General features: G+C 40.4%; 1 protein-coding gene across 1 annotated transcript in view; it reads right to left on the reverse strand.

The window, feature by feature from the left end:
- ACBD6 (acyl-CoA binding domain containing 6) overlaps positions 1-23,697 on the reverse strand; it is a 110,017-nt gene that overhangs the window by 9,766 nt on the left and 76,554 nt on the right. Inside the window, exon 7 of the mRNA XM_087726893.1 lies at positions 4,702-4,732. Within this exon, the coding sequence (XP_087583019.1) occupies positions 4,702-4,732 (31 nt within the window). The remainder of the gene's footprint in view (positions 1-4,701; positions 4,733-23,697) is intronic.

A 23,697-nucleotide genomic window follows, 5' to 3' on the forward strand; every position in this document is an offset into this window, starting at 1 on the left:
ATCTTTAAGGTGTTTTTCTAATTTTAGCAAAGCACACCTTGTTCTCTTATTTTAACACATTTGCCTTCTATGCTGTTCCATTTCCAAAGACTCTAGGTAAAAGTAAACCTAGAAGTAGTAACACACAAACTAAAATAACAGGAAAGCAACATTGCTATTCATAGCAGTAACAACTCCGATGCGCCACCATTTGGGGTAGCAGATTTTCATATATTGTTTAATGTCTCAGAAGGCTCGAGTGTGTATTTCCTCATAGGAACACTCCAGTGGTGGGTTTCAAAAATTGTTCGAACCTACTCTGTGGGTGTGGCCTCCTTTGTGGGAGTGGCTTGCCGCCCATGTGAGCGGATGGGAGTGGCTTGCCGCCCATGTGACCGGATATGAAGATGCCGACGACACTTGTCAGAACCACCTTAAATTACCTCACTCACAGCACTGGAGTGCATAAGAATATGATGTCAACTTGTTTTTTAAAAGGCATCCTTGGTTTGCGTTAAAACAACTTCAACACACACAATGTTCTGATTGTTATATTCTTTCATTGATTTTTGTTTCTTTCCTCCATCCACCTATACCATTTATCCCATATCTGGTAGAATTCTGATTCTTCCTTTCCCTGGATTTCTTTAGTCAGTTTATCCATTTTGGCAGAGTCCATAATCTTTCTTATTATTTCATCTTCATTTGGGATTAATTTGTTTTTTCCATTTCTGGGCAAAGGCAATCCTTGCCGCTGTAAGTATATGTAGTATTAAATACTGGATTTCTTTTTTGTATTTCACCGACATAATTCCTAATAAAAAAACCTTCAGGTTTCCATTCTATTTTAACCCCCGTTATTGCCTCCAGCCAATTTTTGATCCTTTCCCCCAAAAAATTTGCCTCCTCACAGGTCCACCATAAATGATAATCTGTTCCGTGTATTGATTCGCATTTCCAGCATTTTGGGGAGGTGTTTGTTGAAATTTTAGCTAACCTTGATGGTGGCCAGGTGCCATCTGTAAAACATTTTATAGCAATAGCAATATAGCAGTAGACTTATATACCGCTTCATAGGCCTTTCAGGCCTCTCTAAGCGGTTTACAGAGAGTCAGCATATTGCCCCCAACAATCTGGGTCCTCATTTTACCCACCTCGGAAGGATGGAAGGCTGAGTCAACCCTGAGCCGGTGAGATTTGAACCGCTGACCTGCTGATCTAGCAGTAGCCTGCAGTGCTGCTTTTTAACCACTGCGCCACCTTGGCTCATTTTGTGAGTAACTTGTACTCCTGATGCATCCACAGTACCTGACGGAGGAAGGCTGCTCTACATTGAACAGAATATTTCCAAGCTTCTTAGATGTTGAGAGTTCCACATCATTGGAATGAACTCCCCGCGGAGATTCGGACCCTCACCTCTCTCCAGGCCTTCCGGAAAGCCGTCAAAACCTGGCTGTGCCGGCAGGCCTGGGGTTGACGAGTTCCCCTCCCCTCTCGACTTGTATGGCTGTATGACTCTTGTGTATTTTAATTACGTGTATTGTGTTTGTATCCCCTTTTCCCCTTGAGTTGTTCGCCGCCCTGAGTCCCTCCCGGAGAAGGGTGGCATACAAATAAACTAAATCTTAAATCTTAAAGGTAAAATGAAAATCTACTGGAAGAATTGTATCTCAGGTTCCCAAAGGGCATACTTCATAGTAACAGACAAATAGAAATACGTGCAATTTTAAAATAGATAAAAGTGGAAACACATTTAGCATTGTTTCCTTTTGGAAGAAGTGGTAGGGTATTATTACAATTTAGATTTAAGTCACTGTTTTTCCATGAGAAAAGAATCATCTTCTTTTCTCTTTTCATCTTTTCTTATGAATTCTTTTATAACATATCTTTTTTTGTGAATCTGAAGTAAGAAAACGGTTCAAGTCATTTCTTGAGTTAAAATCCATACATCCAAGTCACTTTTCTGGCTTGCTATTTGTGCTCCCTTTTAATTATTAAAACCTCAGCAAGGTTTCATTTGTAGGTTTTTTGAGGTTGATTTTCCTTCAACCTGCAGCGAAATCAGTTTTTCAATTTTAAAGTTATGGAGAACGTTTTCAGCTTCAAGGAAGAGCATCCAGTGTGATAAAACGTGTCCTTCTGAAGGTTCCTAGCTTCCAAAAAGCAATTTACAAGGCATTTACAGTCAAAGTAATTAAGAAAGGAAGTGGGCGAACACGGTGTCCCTTTGATGGCCCCCTCTGGGCCTTTACTCAAAGCTGACTTTCCCAGCTTTCAGTGTTCTGAAACCCAGCAAAAAAACACTGTTTTAAAATCTGGCAGCATCTATAGGGATCCCTGTGGGCGATCCCAAATCCTGTCCTTCCTTTAGAAAGGAATTCAGGGAACCGGTTTATTCACTGGCCCAGTTCAATTGTTGCAGAGCTGTCTTTAGTTTGCCCCTGCTTCCCTGGAAATGCACAGCGTTTACTATTCATGGAATTTATCTAGCAGAGTCTATCCTACAACTGTGTCCCTTTAAAAATGATATAATCTTTACAGAGGTTCCCTTTCATGGCTTTGCATTTTTATTTGATGCATATTTGTGTATCTGAAGGGACTTAACTGATTAATCAGCGAGGGCAATCTTAAATCAGTAGCGCTGCAGGTCAACGGCACACTTGAATCAGGAACGAATCTCGTTTCTGATTTGTTATTATCTTTCCAACAGAACCCTCTGCAGTAAGCAGAATGGAGCCAGATGCTGTTTCACTGAAAAAATAGCCTGTTTACATTGACACCGGGGATCTTCCGCAGATGGATGACTTGATACGAAGGGCTGCCATTTGGCACGGCGCTTGGCATATCTGAGGAGGAAGCCTTCCATGACACAAGGCGTCGCCTCTGCAATGGGCAGCCCAGGAGGATATCAGCCCACTTCTAAATACAGTGAAGTCGTCCCTGGAGATTACAACAGTTGTTGAATTTACAGCATGCCGGGGGGGACGGGGACCTCTATTTGTCAAACACTTAGCAAGGCAGCCTTGACGTGGCCATAGGTGAAGATGAATTTCCATTCAGCACAGTTTGCCTTCCCAGTCCATTAATCCTCAGGGTCTTCATGATGGATTTCATTTTTTTTCTTAAAATATTATTTATTTCCTCGCTGGTATTCCCTCCGACTGCCTTGCCACTGTGCAAAAAACCAGAGCAGATGGCATTTTAACAGTGAAAGAAAATCCCCAGGCGGAGAGAACAAGCCAGCCCACTCAAAAGTCATGTGGTTTCAAGTCCAAGGAGAAACCCTGATTTCCTTTGGGACGCAGAGAGGCAATCATCGGAGCATTCCCTGCGGGGAAGAAGCGTGCACAGGCGGGAGCGGGCGGGGGGGAGTCTTAAAAAGAGAATATAAAGCGAACAGGCCATCCATAAGGGGGACCACGCATATCGTGGTATTTTAAGAGAGAGAGGAAAGAGCTGACCACAAATGATTGGGGCACTAATGGCCGAAATATATTTGGCCGAGGAGGGTGAGACTCTCTTGGCAGCACATCTGAGGACAACATACTTGGGATCTGTCCTTCATTTAACCTCCTAATGACTCCGACCAATGTTTAATCAGAATGAACCAGGATTTATAACTCATTTAAGGATACATTTTGGCACTTTCTGTAATCATCAGAGCTGCAGAGGCAAGGACAGCTGTCAGGCCAAATGCCTTCATAAAAAGATGGATAAACCCCCGATTCCATTTTACCCTTTTCACTCCAAGGGTTATCATTCAATCCTCCGTTTATTGTATAGCTCGCGGCAAAATTGATTCCCATAGGGTAAACGTGGTGCCTATGTACTTGAGTTGAATATTATAATTAATAATTTCGTGCAGTCCAATTTATACCCAAGTAAAATATTTTCAGAGGAGAGCAGATTTAAGCAAGTATGAATGGTTTATTGAAGTAATAGGATACCACCACAGTACGCATAATATTTGATTGGTGCTACTAGAATTGGTCTGATCCTGGCCAAAATGACAAGGCAGAAAATATATAGACAGACACAAGTCTGAAATTATAATGCTTCATTTTCTTGTACTGACTAACAAGCAACAAACACTTTAATTGCATCAGACTCACAGAAATATAGTATCCTCCAATTATTAGAATATGTTTTTCTATTAACGTTTCTGAATCACAAATTGCAGAAAATGGTGTTTAAAAACAAACAGACAAGGTATGGAAAAGCTCCTCTCTATTCCCATTTGTATATATTTCTACTTCTCTTTATAAGCATGGCTTTATTGCAAAATTGAATGAAAATTACCAATCGTAAATAAATATTCAGCTCTGGATGGTTGGATTGTAGTAGCAATCTACTAGAGTTATTTAGTTTCTGAGGGCTTGAAAAAGATTGAGGTTGCAATTATCATATGTGTATGATCAATGGTAATTTTACAAACATTTATGAAGATACAAAATAATTCGACAATTAGAGATGTAGTTTCCACAATGTTGTATCTTAAAGATTATTATTCTCATTGTGATAATGTTGCATTAGCATTACTAAAGGCTTAAGGTTAAAAATCATTGTACAGAAAACTAATTTTCTGATTTTGGATCATTTATCGATCATTTCTGAATGAATGTTTGCTCCTGCTGCAACTCTCTCTCTCTCTCTCTCCTCTTTAGGTATTCAAAATGCATGATTATATCAGGTTAATAGTAAATATGGTAATGTACCACTTACCATAATGCAATGCTGTTTGACCTTCATCATCCTGGAAAAAAAAAAGAGAATAAGTTTAAGTTCCTTCAAATTATTTTTTTTTTCCTGATTTCCTGGGTCAAGGTAATAAAATTGGTCAAATTTTAAAAGAGCTACATTCACTCCTGGTCTGCTTCTATCTTTTAATTTTTAAAACCTCAAAGGGGATGCAGGGGTCTATTTATTTTAAGTGACTTTTAAGTTGCTTTTACAATGCATCTCTAGGAAGTGTACTGCAATTCTTTGAATAGTATCACTAAAATCAATAAAACACTGTCCACCAATAGTATCAATAAAATCATACTGTAACAATAGCCGAATATTAAATTGATCACCACATTCCCTATTTACATTATAGACATTGTCGCTCATTAAAGCACACAGGGCTATCCCAAATGCTCTCTGGAACTAGCTTTCAGCGGCTTCCGTGGCGGGTTGCAAATATTTTTACCACCTGTTCAGGCGCACCCCTGCGTGCGTGCAATGCTTCTGCTCATGCGCAGAAGCGTCTGGGCGGGGTCTCCCGCCGTTGCCACTACCGGTTTGGCCGAACCGGGAGCAACCCATCGCTGAGCGGCTTCCTAAAAATTAAGAATGCAGCGGACTAAATACCGATCTGTAAGATTTCTATTCTATTTCTATGGAGGCCTCTACTGCCGCCGTACTGCAGAGATCAGTGAGATTACTGGCAGAATTACTCTCCAAATTACTGAGAAATTCCACATGCATCCTCTGGAACTAAACTGATCAGATACTTGAAGTGGACCACTAGATCTCGCCTTGCCTCTCTGTGTAGATTACTCACACAGACATGAAATGTCCATTACAAAGGAGTAATTGTTACTTTTTTCACTACTAGATTGAATCTCAGCCCTGTGACCATGGGCAACAGGGCATGTTTGTTAGGTAAGCTCCCCGTTGGGAGAGCGAGTACGTTCAGAGAAGCGTTGTGAGAGTTGTGTTGGAGAACACACAAACCAGCATACAGAGACACTGCAGTTTAAATAGGCTTTTACTTTCGTGGAAATAGAGGTATCAGAGTCCATCAAACAGCCAAATCATACACGGATAAGACAGTCAGTCATCAATGTCTTTCAGTTAAGGGATAATCCAAATAACATAATCCATAATCATACAAACAGTCCGGTACTCAAAGTTTGCTAGCGGTTGCAAAGCTTACAATAGCTCACGGCACTTTCTAACAGCCAGCTTCCAAAACACTCAGATCAGATCAGCCCAACATCTAACGAAACAGAGAGCTAACAGTCATTCTGGCGCCCTCTTATGGCCGATTGAGGAAAACAGCAACCAATCACATTTTACAGTATGATTTAAAGAAACAGGTATAGCATTGTTACATGATTTCTATATTGCCAACCCAACCGTTAGATTAGATTCCTAACAATGTTGATTGTAAAATCCAAGGGTACTTTCAGAATCCACCTCAGTAGTTATGGAAGGTTGAAATTACCGAGTAGTAAAAAAAGCTACATATATCAACTATCACTGTTTATTTAAGAGGACAGTATCACAGAAATATCTCCACCATGTGTCTCTGGCCCAACCACACAAAGAGTATCTCATAACTGGTCACCAGAGAGCAGAACTCCCAGTAACCATTAGAATCTCTTGATAGATGAATGTCAATCCCCTCTCCCTTAAGGTCTGGAGGAATGCAATACCTCACACATTTATCTTTCTCTCAATATAAATATCATTGGGGACCTCCTAGATTTCACTTAGATGAAGTAAGCAACAAATGGGAGACTATTCAGCCATGATACTCCAAAGCCTGAACTCTCCCAACAGACAATCATGTTTGTCTCAAAAGTTTTATAACTTTCTAGTATCCATTTGAAGTTTTTTATTTTCACTGCTTTGATAGATCTGCTTAAGAATGCTTATGTGACATGCCCTTGTTTACCCTATTGTTACAGTTTATTTTTTTAGCAGATTTTTAAAATTATTTTTTCCCTTCTATAATAGCAATAGCAATAGCAGTTAGACTTATCTACCGCTTCATAGGGCTTTCAGCCCTCTCTAAGCGGTTTACAGAGTCAGCATATCACCCCCAACAACAATCCGGGTCCTCATTTTACCCACCTCGGAAGGATGGAAGGCTGAGTCAACCTTGAGCCGGTGAGATTTGAACAGCCGAACTGCAGAACTGTAGTCAGCTGAAGTAGCCTGCAGTACTGCACCCTAACCACTGCGCCACATCGGCTCTTACAGTCATTACATCTACATTGTTATGTCATTATACCTGTACATGTATATAATATTTCGCTTCTATATTTACACACCTTTATACAAAGTGCTATATATACTTATGTATAGAGTTTTTTGGCTCAATTAATTTTATTCTTGTTTTGCAGCCATTTGTACCAATCCAGTTTATTTATTTTTTTACTGACCTCATTGCTTATACTTTAATTTCTAATATAAAAGGAGGAAATCAAATGTTAGAAATGAAAACAAAAAGAACCCCTTTGCATTACTATTCAGTTCACAACTCAACGAAAACATCATAAAATGGATGTCTACAAATCTATACTAGATTTCTGTACGGAGATCTCTGCTGCTGCCTCTATATTCTAGAAGCAAGAGGCATGAATGCTACCAGCTGATCAATGAACTCTCTTTCTTTTGCAAGCTCCATAAAGCTCTGACTTGTCCCTTGAGCTATGCAATTCATTTTGAAGATGACTCCAGTAATACACTTGCTCCCCTACTTGGTAAGGCTGTCACTACCCCAATGTTAGGCAGTAATTCCTGTGAGTGTTTGGCCTGGCACTTTGATTTCATCTCAGGCTCAGTTGCAATCTTGTCTCTTGTCCCTTTAACTGTTGCCTGCCTTTTCTGGAATTTTGCCTACACCATTAATCTTGGATTATTTCAGATTCTGCTCGATTATTCCAGAAATTCCATTTTGCATTATATGGACCGCACGTGTCTTGTATCGGTCTCCAATATGTATGTTTGCTTATATATCATATTTATATCCCACCACGACTGTATGCAGCCTCTTGGTGGCTCACACCAGGAAAAAACTATAACAATACTAAAAATTGAAATGTACAAACTACATTCCAGATAGCAGCTGGCAAATGAAAACCACTATTTTCAGAAGCTTTCATTAAATTTTTATTTCTCATATATACATTCACAATTATATGATCTCATAACTGTTATTAATAATATGTATTTGCAACAATTTTTCTCCCCTACAGTTGACAATATACTTGAAATTGCTTTCTTACCATCCCATAAACCCAACTTATTTTACAACAATCGTACTTCTTCTTCCTTCCTTCCCTCCTTCCTTCCCTCCTTTCTTCTCTCCTTCCTTCCCTCCTTCCTTCCCCCTTCCCTCCCTCCTTTCTTCTCTCTTTCTCTCCTTCCCTCTTTCCTTCCCTCCTTCCTTCCCTCCTTTCTTCTCTCCTTCCTTTCCTCCTTCCTTCCCCCCTATATTTTCAGAAGCTTTCAGAAGATAACTAGAGTTGAGGCCAAAAACATTTCTCATGATAGGTCATTCCAGAGGATGAGCCTGATGATGGGCCTTGGCCCTCTTGGCTTCTAAAAAGGGGGACAACCAATTGTTTAATCCAAGTAATTAGGCTGATTCGAGTGGAGAGATGTGGTCCTGAAGGTAACTTAGCATAAAGGACTTTTATGTTAAAACTAGTACTATAAATTATACCTAGAAGCTGAAAAGCAATAATGCAGATCCTGCAAAATAGTAGTAATATGTTCAAATCGTGACCCAACAAATGCGCACACGACAAAAGCGTGCTGATAAAACCGTGACGTTGAAATCGCGCCCACAGCAGCGCGCCGACAAAACCGCGCCCACAAAAACACGATTAGGGTTAAGGTAAGGGTTAGGTTCAGGGTTAGGGTTATTACGTTGTTTTCGTGTTGTTTGTTGAAGGCACGCTTTTGTCGGCGCACTGTTGTGGGCACGATTTCGACGTCGCTGTTTTCTCGCCACGCTTTTGTCAGCACGCTTTTGTCGTGCGCACATTTGTCGGTGAACCGTTCAAATACCTATAAACTGGCTAATGCATTTTACACCAACTGAAGTTTTCTTGAATCTTTATAAAAAGGTATTCTGATTATTAAATTTATCATTTTATAATCTGGGTGGAGTGCCAGCGTGGAAGAAGAGGATTGGACCACGTGATGGATTTGTGGGTGTGGGGACAAAATCATGAACTTTCAACTGGGTGGGAATCCGATGTAATTTCCAGAATTGGGATTCTACAGATGTGCTAAGATATCTGATTTATTAAATTGGAACTTTAAGGATCGTTTTGCCTTGGACTCTGATTTAATTCTACATGATACTTGGAACGCTGACACTATCATGGTCTCAGCTGCAGCAGGATCTTTTAAAGGACACCAGATTTACTAACTTCCCTTTCTGGGCACTTTTGGAGATCACCTATTTAATTAACCTAAGGCTAAGAGAGATCTTTAAAACATCACAAGTGAGTTTACTTTCATTCTTAAATAAAAGAAAAAAATAATCATAAGCTTGAAGGGGCTTTGCTTTGCTCTGACCTGCCATTCATATCCCTCTGTAGACCACCAACATCTGGCTGGCAAGTTCGCAAGAGCAAGATAGGGGAAACCTTGCAGCCATCCAGTCCACCCCTTTGGCTTTAAAAGAATGACCTGAATAAGAACTTTTTAATGGATATACAAAAGAAATTGATTGAAGCCTTGAAAATTAATGTGACAATACAAATGACATATCAAGAGAATAACCTGGACAATTAACTTTTATTGGATTTGCAAAAGACATTTGCTAAAGTTTTGAAGAAGTCTTTAGGGTGGGAGAAATAAAAGTTGAAGAAGGGAAACTGACTTCAGGGGGAGGTAGTTCAAAGCCAAGATAAAAGTACCATTCATTGTCTTTGGGATTGTTTTAATATTGCCTTTATTGGTTTTGATTTGATCCCCCGAGATAAGATTATGGGGAAAATTAGCTACTTCCTTACGAAATTGCATAAATTTAATCCAGTATAAGTCTATTACAGTAAATTTAGACACTTGACACCACCGATCGTTATTTAAAGAGAGAGGAAGCAAGGATATATTTTAGCTTCTCTCCCTTTCAACTTCTGTATTAATTCTCTAGTGCGAGTCTTGACAAAATCCAAGTTTCATTCCAAAATCTTACTCAAGAAATGTTGTTTCGGTTTCCTATCTGCCGATTACTTCGACATCGTCTCTCCAAACCCATTCCCCTACTATCGAGGCAAAGATTAGTTATTAATAGTGATTTCCCCCAAAAGTCCAGTTATTTACCACTATTCTTAGAAAACCAATAGAGGGAATCAAAGTATTTAAATTCTTGTATGTTTCTTTCAAGTCTTGGCAATCTGGAAAATACAACAATGAACTGTCCCTGGCCAGTCCCAAAAATCTACAAATGTTATTCGGTGCTACACAATCGCAATGGCAATAATTACATCCCAGCTACAATGAAATATTGAGAGCAAAGACCATCAACTAGTTGATATATGGTGCAGAGATATGTAATTGCTGTGATCCAACTGTCCTATTCAGTCCAATTTGCATATACTTCAATTCGTATCAAATTACCCAGTGAGGTTCAAATCTGGCTTAATCTTCATAAAAGCTTGCTTTAAACTTTTGCATTTGAAATTTCAGATTAAATTAAATTTTCCCCTTACAGTTGCCTGGTTTTCAAGAATAATTGTCATCGCAGAAGGCAGGAACAAATCCCAACCTAAGTTTTTTATAGTTTTATCAGTTCAATATTGGCCTTATTTGGTCTTGAAAGAGCTCTGATAGAACTGAAACATTGAGCTCTTGGCAATAACATTCAGAAAGATCTAACTACTTTGTTCAGATCTGTTTGGAATATGTCTTTTCTTTGCCAACTGTCTAGCCAAGTAGCTTTTGCCCAACCCAATTTCAATTGCTAGATTCAATGTTTTGCCATCTGTGTTGCTGGAGGGAAAATGTAAGAATATTCCAGTGCAAAAGTGATCATGTTCCGTCCACTTGGGGAAATATTGGCCTTCTATGTGCTTCAGTGCTGTTCTTTCTACTTCAGTGGCTGTAATAATAACTTTCTTAATTAACAGCCCGTGTAGATCAGATAGGAATATTCTTCTGTTATCTGGCAAGTTGCCCAAGATCCCCAGAAGAGTCGCCAAATATTGCTGAATCGCTTTGCCACTCAACATTTAATAGTATAATGTTCTTGACCATTTGGGTACTGGTTGTATATTTTTAATATATTCAATTCAAATTCAATGTATGTTTTAATGTAAACTTAGTTTCTTATGTTTTTTTTTTTGGTCTTTGAACTTAAACAAAGCTAAATACTTCTGCACTTGAGGTTTTGCTGCAGAGAAGTATTAGACCTTGTCTAATACGTGACCCGTCAAAACCGCGTTCCACAAAAGCGCGGTCGACGAAAGCGCGTATGTGACGTCATCACAGCGCGACGAAAAAGATCGAAAAATTGAAATAAAAATTAAATTACAGCAAGCCGATTCACATAAAGGTAAGGGTTAGGTTTAGGTTTAGGGTTAGGGTTAGGTTAAGGGTTAGGGTTAGAGCGTTAGCGTTACGTTTAGCGTTAGGTTAAGGGTTAGCGTTAGGTTTTTCGTTAGGTTAAGGGTTAGGTTTAGGGTTAGGTTTGGGGGGGTTAGGGTAAGGTTTTCGCTTTATTTTTACATTTTTCGATCTTTTTCGTCGCGCTGTGATGACGTCACATACGCGCTTTCGTCGACCGCGCTTTTGTCTACCGCGGTTTTGTGGTGGAACCGTCTAATACTGTCTGATTACTCAGTCTTGAATGACTATCCTTGGCAAGAGGAAAAGCAATCAATTTCTCAACCCTGAGACTTTTCAGCTTAAAAACTCTTTACTGTAGAAGAAAAGTGTCTTAAAAAGGTGCTACAGCTCTGATTGATAGAAACAATATAATTCTACAGGACTTTATAAGAGTATTGTTATGCCAAATCATACAAAGTTTCTGATGTTTAAAATAAACATATTTGTAGTTTAGCACTACACAAAATAGATTTGGAATGTACAGACTTCAAAATGTTGGCTAAATTTTTGGAATGGAGGAAAGTTTCGGTAAAAGTAAATAAAGGAATAAATAAATAGGAAGGGTACAGTAAAAATTTCCACGTGTAATTTTGATAAATTGCTTCTGGAGAGTACTAAGAAAAATTTCCAGTCGTGCTATAAAAATGCAACTATAAATAAGCAAATGGAGCAGGTGACCTTTTTTTCTTGGAAAATGAGCAGGGTAATTAAGTCTCATTTTGAGCTACTAAACAAGAAGGGGGAATATTTCTAATAGTTATTTATACTCTGTTCTGTTAGCAAATGAATTACTGCCTAAAAGTAGCTCATTTGGAGCTGTACCTATCAACAAGAACTAAGCCATACTGAAATATGAGAAAAATGCTTAATTGATCATGATTTTATTTTTCACATTTCTTCAGTCTGGAAGTCATGTGATCACACGGAGACTGAGCTTTCCACATTACATGGATCTTAAAAGCATTTTACTAAGTTTCTATATCAGCTCTCAACTGTCCTCGTTTTTAAAGATGATTGACAGTATTAATTTTTGATTGCCTTAATTCACATTAAAAAAGAACAACTTTAAAGCAAATACGGCTTTTCTGCTAATTTAAAATAAACCAAGGTCCATAGGAAAATATTTTAAAAATTCCATGAATGACAGTTGGTCTTACCCGAACTGTTATTTTAAGAGGTGTTTGCAGGATGGTCCAGTGCAGTGGTGGGATTCAACCAGTTCGCACCACTTCAGGAGAACCGGTTGTTAACTTTCTGAGCAGTTTGGTGAACTGGTTGTTGGAAGAAATTATTAGGGCAGAGAACCGGTTGTTAAATTACTTGAATCCCACCACTGGTCCAGTGATGGTATTATCACAGCCAATTGGCCTCGAGACTGGGTTGAAGCTGAAGCCACGCCTCTGAGCTCCTCTCCTCTGACTCCAGTTTCAATGCAGTATTTGCTCTCGAGATCCTGAAAACAAGTCACAAAGGAGACACCTCCACCCCCAATACTGTCTATCTAACCTAGGGTGGGAACTGGACCATCCTGCAAACACCTCTTAAAATAACAGTTCAGGTAAGACCAACTGTCATTTTCCAGAGTGGGTTTGCAGGATGGTCCAGTGATGGGACGTACCCAAGTTACTGTCCCCATACGGTGGGCCCCCACTGATCCGACAGGACCTGTTGAAGGACCCTGCGGCTGAACGCTGCGTCCGAAGATGCGAACGCATCCAGTCTGTATTGCGGATAAAGGGTGACGGGGAGGCCCACGTCGCTGCCCTGCAGACATCTTCTATAGGGGCCTGGGAGGAGCTAGTGGAGTGTTCCGTGATTCCGACCGGCACCGGCAAGTTTTGCGCCTCATAGGCAAGTGCAATGGCCAAACTAATCCAATGACTAATAGTGGACAGGGAAACCCTCTTCCCTAACGACGATGGTTGAAACGATACAAACAGAGCCTCAGACCTCCGGAACTCAGCTGTCCGCCTTAAGTAGATCCGCAATGCCCGTCTTACGTCTAGGCGGTGTCACCTGTGCTCCCGCTCTCTGACTGGGTCTGGGCAGAAGTCCGGGAGGACCACCTCCTGGGCACGGTGGAAGACCGTGTTTACCTTGGGCAGGAATGCCGGGTCAAGGCATAGCACTACCCCGTTGTTGTGGAACATGCATAGATCCTCCCTGGAGGAGAGGACCCCCAGCTCCAAAACACACCTAGCCGAGGTGATCGCCACCAAGAACACAAGCTTACAAGTGAGTAGCTTCCGGCTGACCGTCCGTAACGGTTCAAAAGGCTCGGCCATGAGACCCCGTAACACCTTGGGGAGGTGCCACGTAGGAAACCTATGGACTGGCGGTGGACGTAGGTGGGCTGCCCCTTGAGAAATCTCTTAACTAAGGGCAAACGAGGCAGAGGAGTGGAGCCCTCCCCAGGAATCACCGTGGCTAGTGCCGCCAACTGTCTCCTTACACTAGCTAGGGACAGACCCTTATCTAAACCCTCCTGGAGGTGGCCTGCTTTCCGGGTCCACTGGTGGAACCTCTTCTAACCGGTTCAGTAGATTTGACGAACCGGTTCTACCGAATAGCTGCGAACTGGTAGGAACCCACCTCTGATATGGCCTGAAATGCATTTTTAGGCAGAAGTAATTATCTAAGTATCTTGAAGAGGAGGAAATAGGAAATAGGCTGAGTAACCACATCTTTGCAGATGTGTGGCAGAGATACCTGAATGAGGAGAAAGGAAGGGGCTGGAAACAATGGAGGGTGGGTAAGTAAGTGAAACATTGCCATGCCGAGAAACTGGCAGCAATATTAGCAGAGGGGAAACATGGTAGGAGAGTAGGAAAGGCACAGGGTTGATGGTCTGATAAGCTATACCATCCTGGTTCTTGTTCGTTACTTCTGAGACCATCACAATAAAGAATAGGTGTGCTGTTACTTACATTGGCAGCAGTTAATAGAAGGGAAGATTCTGGGAATATTTGGGGTGGGGGGAGATGATCTGGTACCCAGGCCATTCCTTAGAGGAGGGGAGATAGGAGCTAATACATGCAAGCCAAGCCTTGACCCCCAACAAATCACAGTGGGATTCCTCTAGATTTTCTGGGGGCACCTGAAACAACCATAGCATTCTAGGTTTGTTTCTGCCAATTTCTGGCCAGCTCAAAATGATCTGGTAGAATTTCCAGAAAGTGATTGCTCTTTCAGGCTTGAAACAAAACATTTTCCCCTGTAATACAACCCATTAAAGCACAATCTACTAAAAACTATTGGAGACAGACACTGATTTACTGATTTATATATTGGTATTGAGAAATACCAACATATAAAGATTATTCTTTTAAAAAAAATATTTGATGCACTTCATCCTTAGAGGCAGGATGTTTTACAGAGAGGGTATTTCAAGGACAGATGGCCCTATGGATAAACCCTACCTCTAAATTATTGCCAAAGCACAATTTGTATGCATCTGTGGACAGCAGGACCTTCCCTGAAGATTGCTAGTATCTTACGACAACCATTTCTTGAAAAGCTCCACGCTGTACTTAGAATTTGGCAGCTAGCGCAGACTAAAGCAATAAGCGCGTGGTGAAATAACCTAGTTGCCTCAAAACACAGAAAATATGAGTCAAAAATGTTGTGCCACTTCATTGTAATGCCACCACCCCATTATGACAAATATTTCTTTGGTAGTGGGGAAGGGGACAAAATATGCCCTTGAGCTGAAAATATTGCCTGCCTCTTAATATATCAATATTTACAAATTGCAGATAGGTGAATTAAAAAGCAGGACTATGCAGTTTTCAAATCCCATTCTTATGGGCTACTATGTACTATAATATAGTTCATTATTTGGGTAGCCACATATATAATTTTGATAACCGGGTAATGAATATTTAGCAGTAAACAGAAAATGCAACCAATCAGACTCACTCCATAAAATGTCTGTTCTGAATGTATTTATTGAACTTAACTCTTGATTTTAAACTTCACAACTCTTAGGAGAAATAAACAAACTAAAAACAAAAAAAGATCCAAACTGTCTGACTTATTCTATACCAACCATTTATTTACTGGACTTTTTTTTTCTCACTCCATGAGAAAATGTTCAAGTCCAAATCAAAAATACTATTTTAAAACTAATAGAAACTAATTCCAGTATTCCTTCAGCATAACAAAGCGATCTCTTTTTTTTGGTTAACCTTAAGAAGAAGAAAAAGAGGTAAATCACGTAAACGTCAACCTATTTCCTGCAGGCAGTTTTCTAAGATTTTAGTCAGGGGTCTCTCTTCTGCCTTTCTCCCAACTGCTTATCAGTTTAGTATGGATGAGGCAGGTATCTGGTTATTTAAAGAATAGGATAAATGGCCCGAGACAGTTTCTCCCAGCCCCAATTCACCAGGGAACACTCAAGAATTCCACCTGACACTGGGACAGCGTTGTGCTCTTAAACAATCTGGCGGTCTGATCCGATTGTTCCCCAGTGGGAAGGCAGCAGGCCGCGGCTCACTCAAGAGTCATTGATTGGATTAACAGCCTAATTCCCAACAGATGAATAGAATACTGATGTCTTGTCAACCCAGATCATAGAAAGAAAACACAATCTGCTAATACAATTGGAGATTTAACTCTTTAAACTCCCCTACAAGGCAGCAGAGATCTGGACTTCAAATTCAGCAGGACGTTGTTGTTTAACTGACCGGCGGTTAAAAGCTTTTTCCTGCCTCTTGACTGATTTTATATGAAAGCTGTTTGTAAACACAGACAATTGATAGAATTAAAAAATAAATCTAAAAAGAATTGTAGCATTGGTACAACTTTTGACAAGTCTAAAAAGCTCTCATCAATGTATATCTTGCATTTTATTTGGTATATTTTAAGGCAGTATACAGTATCCTCGCTCCTCCTATGTATATTTCCCACAATAAATTGGTACGAGGGGAGCTGGGGAGGGGGAATGGCTAAACAAAACCTTAGTATTTCCACCATTGTTATCTTCACATTCACCTTCTAGAATATTCAGTGGAAGGATAGTAGAAAGCCAAATCCACTCAATCTCACAGCCAAAACAGCTCAACATTCCTGTGGAACATTCACATTGGTCCTCACAGATGACCAAGATGAAAGCATCTATGAAAAGACGCAGTTTTATATAAATGGTCATGTATTTCTTCCTGATTATTGGAATCTTGTCCCTTTACAATTGGGCAATATGCTTCCCTCCATGGCCCGACAAAACCGCGCTTGTCAAAATAGCGGCGACAAAACTGCGTTGCTAAAGCCGTGGCGTCATCACTGCGACATCATCACCGCGGCGACAACAGCGCAGTGACAGAAGGGCTCTTTAAAACAGCGCGGCGGCAGAAAGCCGATTTAAATTAAGGTAAGGGTTAGGATTAGGTTTAGGGGTTTGGTTTAGGGTTAGGTTTAGGGTTAGGTTTAGGGTGCTGAGTGCTTCGGAAGGCGCGGATTTGCCCTCCGCGGTTATGTCATCGCGCTAGGGTCGCCTTTTTCCTTAGCGCTTCGGACGGCACAGATTTGCCCTCCGTGCTTATGTCGGTGCGGATAAGGGCTTCGCGGTTTTGTCGGTGAACCACTTCCCCCAACATTCCTTCAAGGGAAGGAAATGAATTAGAAATGTTTGCTTGCTGTCCTTCTAATTCTTTCCAAATAGGAATCTGATGATTTAACAGTGAAAAAACATCAGGGATTGGATGAATAATTGATACATTTAAAATAGTCTTAAAATATCACTATGTATCTTTATTTTATAATCAGGGGAAAAAAAGCATTGTAAGTTTGTCAACACCGAACTGAAACCTAGGAATAATTTCTGTAAATATCTTCTTTAAAAGATAACTTAAAAGGGTTGCATGTATTCCACAAATGTTGACCTATATATGCACCAAGTAAGAAATGTTATGCACAGGAGGAACAGGAAACAGCAGTCCAGAAAAAATAAAATAACAAAGCACAATGTTAAAAAAAAAGAATAGCTTGTTGATAAATTGCAGGTATGATTAAATTGATGATTTCTGTCAAAACCAAAGATGGCAGGCATCTGTCAGAAATATGGATTCATCATGAATTACGATTCTTCTATCTGGCACCGGAATGATAAATTTAAAAGGCCTATAATATTTAATAACATATTCCCATTTGAATTTGTTTGGTTTTCGGTAGCTAGGGGACTAATTCGAGCAATTGATTTTAGTTAAACACATCTGTAATTTACTACATCTTCATTCATTCTGTGCTTTTTTTGGGGGGGGGGGGAGTTTAGCTGAAATTCCACTTTAGCCAGGAAAAATATTCTAGAGCCTCAAAGCGAAGAGACTAGCAGAGGGGTGATTTCACTTAATCTCTCTGAACTTCAGGCCCCACGTGCTGTCCAACAGCCGGTCCTCTTTGGGCTCTCTGCCAGCTGTGACTTTGCATGCTTTATGGCGGAGATTACTGAAAGGAGATTAACTTTCCTAAACCCCTTAGATTTTAATTATTTCTGTATGTATTTATAAAACCTACAGTCTGCTAGTATCCGAGCACAACTGTCCAAATAGCCATCCTTAACCTGGTTTGGTAAAGACTGATGCCACTAAGTGTACAGCACAAGACATGGCCTGATTCTCTTTCCTGTATCCTATATATTATAATTGCAAATAAAGACTAGAAATATAATATTTAAAACAGTACAGTATTATTATTTAACTGCATTATTACCATTTCACCATGTATAGTTTTCGTTGGTTTCTTTCTTTTTCAGACTCTTATTACTGGATTTCCAAGTACACTTCAAAAATTATTATACTGTTATAGAGACTAATTTGATTTTGTATTTAATAACGGCAGCAAGACTGTTGGTGGCGCAATACTGGGAGAAGGAAGATTTGCCTACTATTCAAGAATGGACATTAAAAGTAACAAACCTAGCAGAGATGGCTAAAATATCAGCATATCTCAAGGACCACTCCAATGAGAGATATAAACTGGAGTGGAGAAGAATAAATATGGGACTAAGAAATTCCAGATAGTTTATGACTGAAGAAACAAGGAATGACATAATCTGTGTTTTGAGTTAGCCTAGCAAAGAGGAGTTAAGGCTCAAATGAAAGATGATACTAACTTTTTAAAAAGTTTATTTTATAATATCTTTGTTAAAGATTTATACCCTGTATTGGTTCTGGGAAGTCGGGGGGGGGGGGAAGGTTGGGGTGGGGGTGAGGAGGGGAGGGGAGGGGAGGGAAGTAAACATTTGTAAAATGTTTTTTTTTTCAAAAATTTTCAATAAAAAAAAATTATTCAGCAAAGTAAAACTGAAATAAATCCTTTCTTTGCTTTTACAGTACGATACAAATTATTATCTAACGTGGAATAATAGTAGCGCCCCATGCAAAATATAATATATCTCTGATCTGAATTTTTAGCTGTCGGAATAAAATAAAATAAAATGCTCTACTAGATAATTATTCAAGGACATTAGCATAAAAAATGGAGCCTTTATTCTGGTGGATCAATAATTTTTGAATATTTAAAAATGCAACCAGACTAAAGACAATCAAAAGTGCAGAAACTGTTAATTTATTTATCCACTCAAACGTCTTTTTCACTGCTATCAAAAGAACTCTCAGCGGTTTATAGTGCATAGAACAGAGGTGGGTTCCTACCAGTTCGCACCAGTTCGGTAGAACCGGTTCGTCAAATCTACCGAACCGGTTAGAAGAGGTTCCACCAGTGGACCCGGAAAGCAGGCCACACCTACCAGAAGAGCTTCCAAAGAATTTTGAAACCCAACACACACACACACACACACACACACACACACACACAGAGAGAGAGAGAGAAAGAGAAAGAAACGAAGAAAGAAATAAAGAAAAAATGAAAAAAAGAAAGAAAAAGTGAGAGAGATGAAAGAAAAAAAGGAAAAAGGGACAGAGAGACAAAAGGAAGGAGAGGGGGGGGGAGAGAGAGAGAACACAACGCCAGCAAGCCACTCCCACCAGGTCACATGGCCAGCAAGCCACTCCCACAAAGGAGGCCACACCCACAGAGTAGGTTCGAATTTTTTTTGAAACCCACCACTGGCATAGAACCAAAACTTAAAACATTCAGAGTTACATCAAAACGTAATAACAACACTAACACTAAAATGATCTTATTAGGTCTCACATAAAAACATAATAAATTGCAGAAATAGAACAAAAATCAGAAACACACATGCAACTGACAGTCTGATTTGGTCTAGGACCGTATGGTTTTCATAATTTGAATTTTCCTGAAGTCTGAGATGTATAGGAACTTTTGGATGGGAATCCAAATGAACCCTGTTCTGTTCTGCAACATGAATGGTAGAGACACCACTCTTCACTTATTGTGCATTATACTCAAAACAACTTAGTGAGAAGAAGGGGGTAAAATCTGCCATTCCGGAAGATCATTTTAAACAATCCTTACAGCTTTAGCCCAAATACTTGCCTAATATCTCTAAGACAACTGTGCCAGATTATTGTAAACTTATATAGGCCACTGTTTGCAATGCTGGATCTGAATGACACTACAAGAATGTTATAAACCATTCTTTTCAACTTGTAGGCAGGTAAAATATGGCAAGGAAAGCTGTAATATGAAATATTATGACGTTTCCTTCAAATAGTGTCCAATGTTTTTGTGTACAGCAGTGGTAGCCAACCTTTTTCTACCTACCGCCCACTAATGGATCTTTCTTGATGGAAAAATTTCCTTACCGCCCACCAATTTTTGCGCACGTGCGGAACATGAGCATATTTCTTTTTTTCAGACATGGGTTCTAAATTTGTTTCACAATTTAACAACTACTTTTACTCTTTATGTTTTGATCTGCACTCCACACAGTGCTTTTTTCCCTCCCCTTTTCCTTTTTATTACAAACACCAAAAACATTAGGGGCCAATTTTTATTAAGTGTCACCATCAAAACAAAATTCCTTTTCCTGCCTTCTTCTTCTTTACCTTTCTTATAGTATTTCAATATATCAAGGATCTCTTTTTCCCTTTTTTATTTTCTCCTTCTTCTTCCTTTACTTATTTCTTTCTTTTATTTTATAAGATAGCAAAACTTAATTTATGAGCCAGACTAAACACTGCTTACTCTCCTCCTTTATTTTATCCCCTTTTCTCTATTTTTCTTCCTTTTGTTAATTTTTTTTATCTTTCCCTTTTTAATCTCCTTTTTTTAAACCTTCCTTAGGGCAATGTACAAAAGTAAGGCTGAGCTAGTTAAGCCCACTTCTTATTATTAGCCAACAACAATTCTCTCCTGCCTATAACTTTTCTTTCTCCTATTTTGCAATTGCTCTGCTCCGCTTCTGCCTATCCCTGCTATCAGTTTCCACTCCTCCCCTTTCTCTTCCCATGTGTTTGCTTGTTTGCGGGCATGCGCACGTTGGTTTATTGATGTGTGGGCTCACGCCTGCCCACTCGCTCAAACGGAGGTTTTAACCTCCGAAGTCCCTACCGCCCACCTGGAATCCCAAAACGCCCACTAGTGGGCGGTAGGGACCAGGTTGACCGTGACCCGTCAAAACCGCGCTCGACTAAGCCGCGCCCGATTAAACCGCGTCGCTGACGTCATCAACAGAGCGACAACAGCCAGCGCGGAGAAAGAAAGGCGCTTTAAATAGCGCTTTGAAAGCAAGCCGATTCAACTTAAGGTAAGGGTTAGGTTTAGGGTTAGGGTTAGGGTTAGGTTTAGGGTTAGGTTTAGGGTTAGGTTAAGGGTTAAGATTAGGTTTAGGGTTAGGTTAAGGGTTAGGTTTAGGTTTAGGTTTAGGGTTAGGTTTAGGATTAGGTTTAGAGGGGTTAGGTTTAGGTTTAGGGGTTAATTTTAGGTTTAGGGTTTACAGCGTGCTTCGGTCTCCGCGCTGTTGTCGCCCTGTTGATGACGTCAGCGACGCGGTTTAGTCGAGCGCGGTTTTGTGGTGGAACCCAGGTTGACAACCCATGGTGTACAGCATCTAAACTGAAACTCCATTAATGATCAAGAGATCTGGTTCGTATATCTGGGATATTACTTTCCAGAGCCTCTGAGTATATATATATACTTCTTTATGATTGCATTAATGTTCCTGGCTGACAGATGAACATGGTTTTCTATTAGCCTTGTGGAACAATCCAGATTTGAAGGAGAAAAGGTGATTCCGAGTGTGGTTGGGTGCACATATCCCACCTGTCAGCACTTCCTTAAATCAAATGTATCTTTTTTCTGGCAACTCTTGTGAGCCCAGGAATGTTATGCAGCTTCTTTAAAGAGCTGCTGACAGATGCACAGTCTTGTTTTCTACAAGTGTACTTGTAATGTTGAGAGCTTGCCAGTAACTTAGGTCACAGAAACTTATTATTTTTTTTCCTGAGGAAAATATCTACTTTATTATAAAGTATCCATATTACCAAAGACATATTTGGGTTCACAGTGAAGTCAAATGACACATCCATTACGATAAACATTAATTGCAACGATTTGTTTTTTCCCCCCCTTCTAACTCTAAAATGTGCTACTGGAAGCAACAGGGTGCATGATTCGAAATGTGTTCCTACATAAGCCAAGAAGGAATTTAACCTGCTCGCTTGGGGAAAAACAGTTGATCGCTCTGAGATAAATCTTAAATTTTCAAAAATCCTTGTGAGAGTGGCTGAATAGAAAGTTTACAAAATTAATCATTTTTTGTAATTATCCAACTATGCATATCAAGAGAAGAGAGAAGGTTGGCAACTATTTTAAGACCATCTCTATAACATACGCTTTAGATAGCAATAGCAATAGCAGTTAGACTTATACACCACTTCATAGGGTTTTCAGCCCTCTCTAAGCGGTTTACAGAGTCAGCATATTGCCCCCAACAATCCAGGTCCTCATTTCACCCACCTCGGAAGGATGGAAGGCTGAGTCAACCCTGAGCCGGTGAGATTTGAACAGCCGAACTGCAGAACTAGCAGTCAGCTGAAGTGGCCTGCAGTACTGCACTCTAACCACTGCGCCACCTCGGCTCTTAACCAGATACTTTGTTAGTGGACTTCAACAATGCACAAAAGCCCTGTTAAAACGCAAAATAAGTAACAAATAATTTCTGTACAATCTACCTTCACATACAGTGGATATAAAAAGTATACACATCTTTGTGGTGCCAGTGTTGTGACTTAGCACATTTCACAAGAAATGTGGCAGTGTCAGGCACAAGAAATCAACCACCAAGGCTGTTTAAATGAGTACAGGTGCCCCTCCAGCAGCTGAATCAAATGAAGAGGCGGCGTGGGAGTCAGGATCAGCGTCAAGGCAACCTGAGAGCTCTGAGGGGGAAGAGGGAATGGAGCTAGCGGAAAGAGAGAGAGGCAGAGGCAGAGTCAGGGCCGTCCGTCTGTCCAGTGGTGGGTTTCAAAAATTGTTCGAACCTACTCTGTGGGTGTGGCCTCTTTCGTGGGAGTGGCTTGCCGCCCATGTGACCGGATGGGAGTGGCTTGCCGCCCATGTGACTGGAGATGAAGATGCCGACGACACTTGTCAGAACCACCTTAAATTACCTCCCACACAGCACTGGCATGCATAAGAATATGACGTAAACTTGTTTTTTAAAAAGGCATCTTTGGTTTGCATTAAAACAACTTCAACACACGCAATGTTCTGATTGCACCACAAACGCAGTAGTCATCCTTACCTTTCACAGAGGCACTGAGTTTTATAAATATGAGCATGATAGTGTAGAATAATCATATCCAAGGACCAGGGGTAGGTTTCAAAAATTTTTGGAACCTCTTCTGTAGGTGTGGCCTGCTTTCCGGGTCCACTGGTGGAACCTCTTCTAACTGGTTCGGTAGATTTGACGAACCGGTTCTACCAAATAGGAAGAGGAGGAACAGCTGGGTCCAGTGCCTGATGCACAGATGTGAAGAAGGCAGAGGAGAGGAGAGCAGTGGAAATCCGTGGGCTGATCCTTGGGAAGGAAGAGCCACCGCCGCTAGAAAACCCCCACCCTCGCTCTGGGAATAAAAGACAAGGGGGGCAGAGATAAACAGATGTGGCAGACAACTATTCCTCTCCCTACCAGACAGACTTGTTAGCCTTGCGGTGAAAGACAAACTTTTTGCCAGGGCTGCTGGTGCTCCTAATAAAGGAATCATTGCTTCAACTACAGAGGCTTTGTCGTTGGTGGGGAGCTGGGTCATAACCAGAGGTGGGTTCCTACCAGTTCGCACCTATTCAGTAGAACCGGTTCGTCAAATCTACCGAACCGGTTAGAAGAGGTTCCACCAGTGGACCCGGAAAGCAGGCCACACCTACAGAAGAGGTTCCAAAATTTGTTTGAAACCCACCACTGGTCCTTGGATATGATTATTCTATACTATCATGCTCATATTTATAAAACTCAGG

Source organism: Thamnophis sirtalis, unplaced genomic scaffold (genome assembly GCF_051295495.1).
Source record: "Thamnophis sirtalis isolate CommonGarterSnake01/CBP01778 unplaced genomic scaffold, rThaSir2_p1.2 scaffold_12, whole genome shotgun sequence".
Taxonomy (NCBI): domain Eukaryota; kingdom Metazoa; phylum Chordata; class Lepidosauria; order Squamata; family Natricidae; genus Thamnophis; species Thamnophis sirtalis.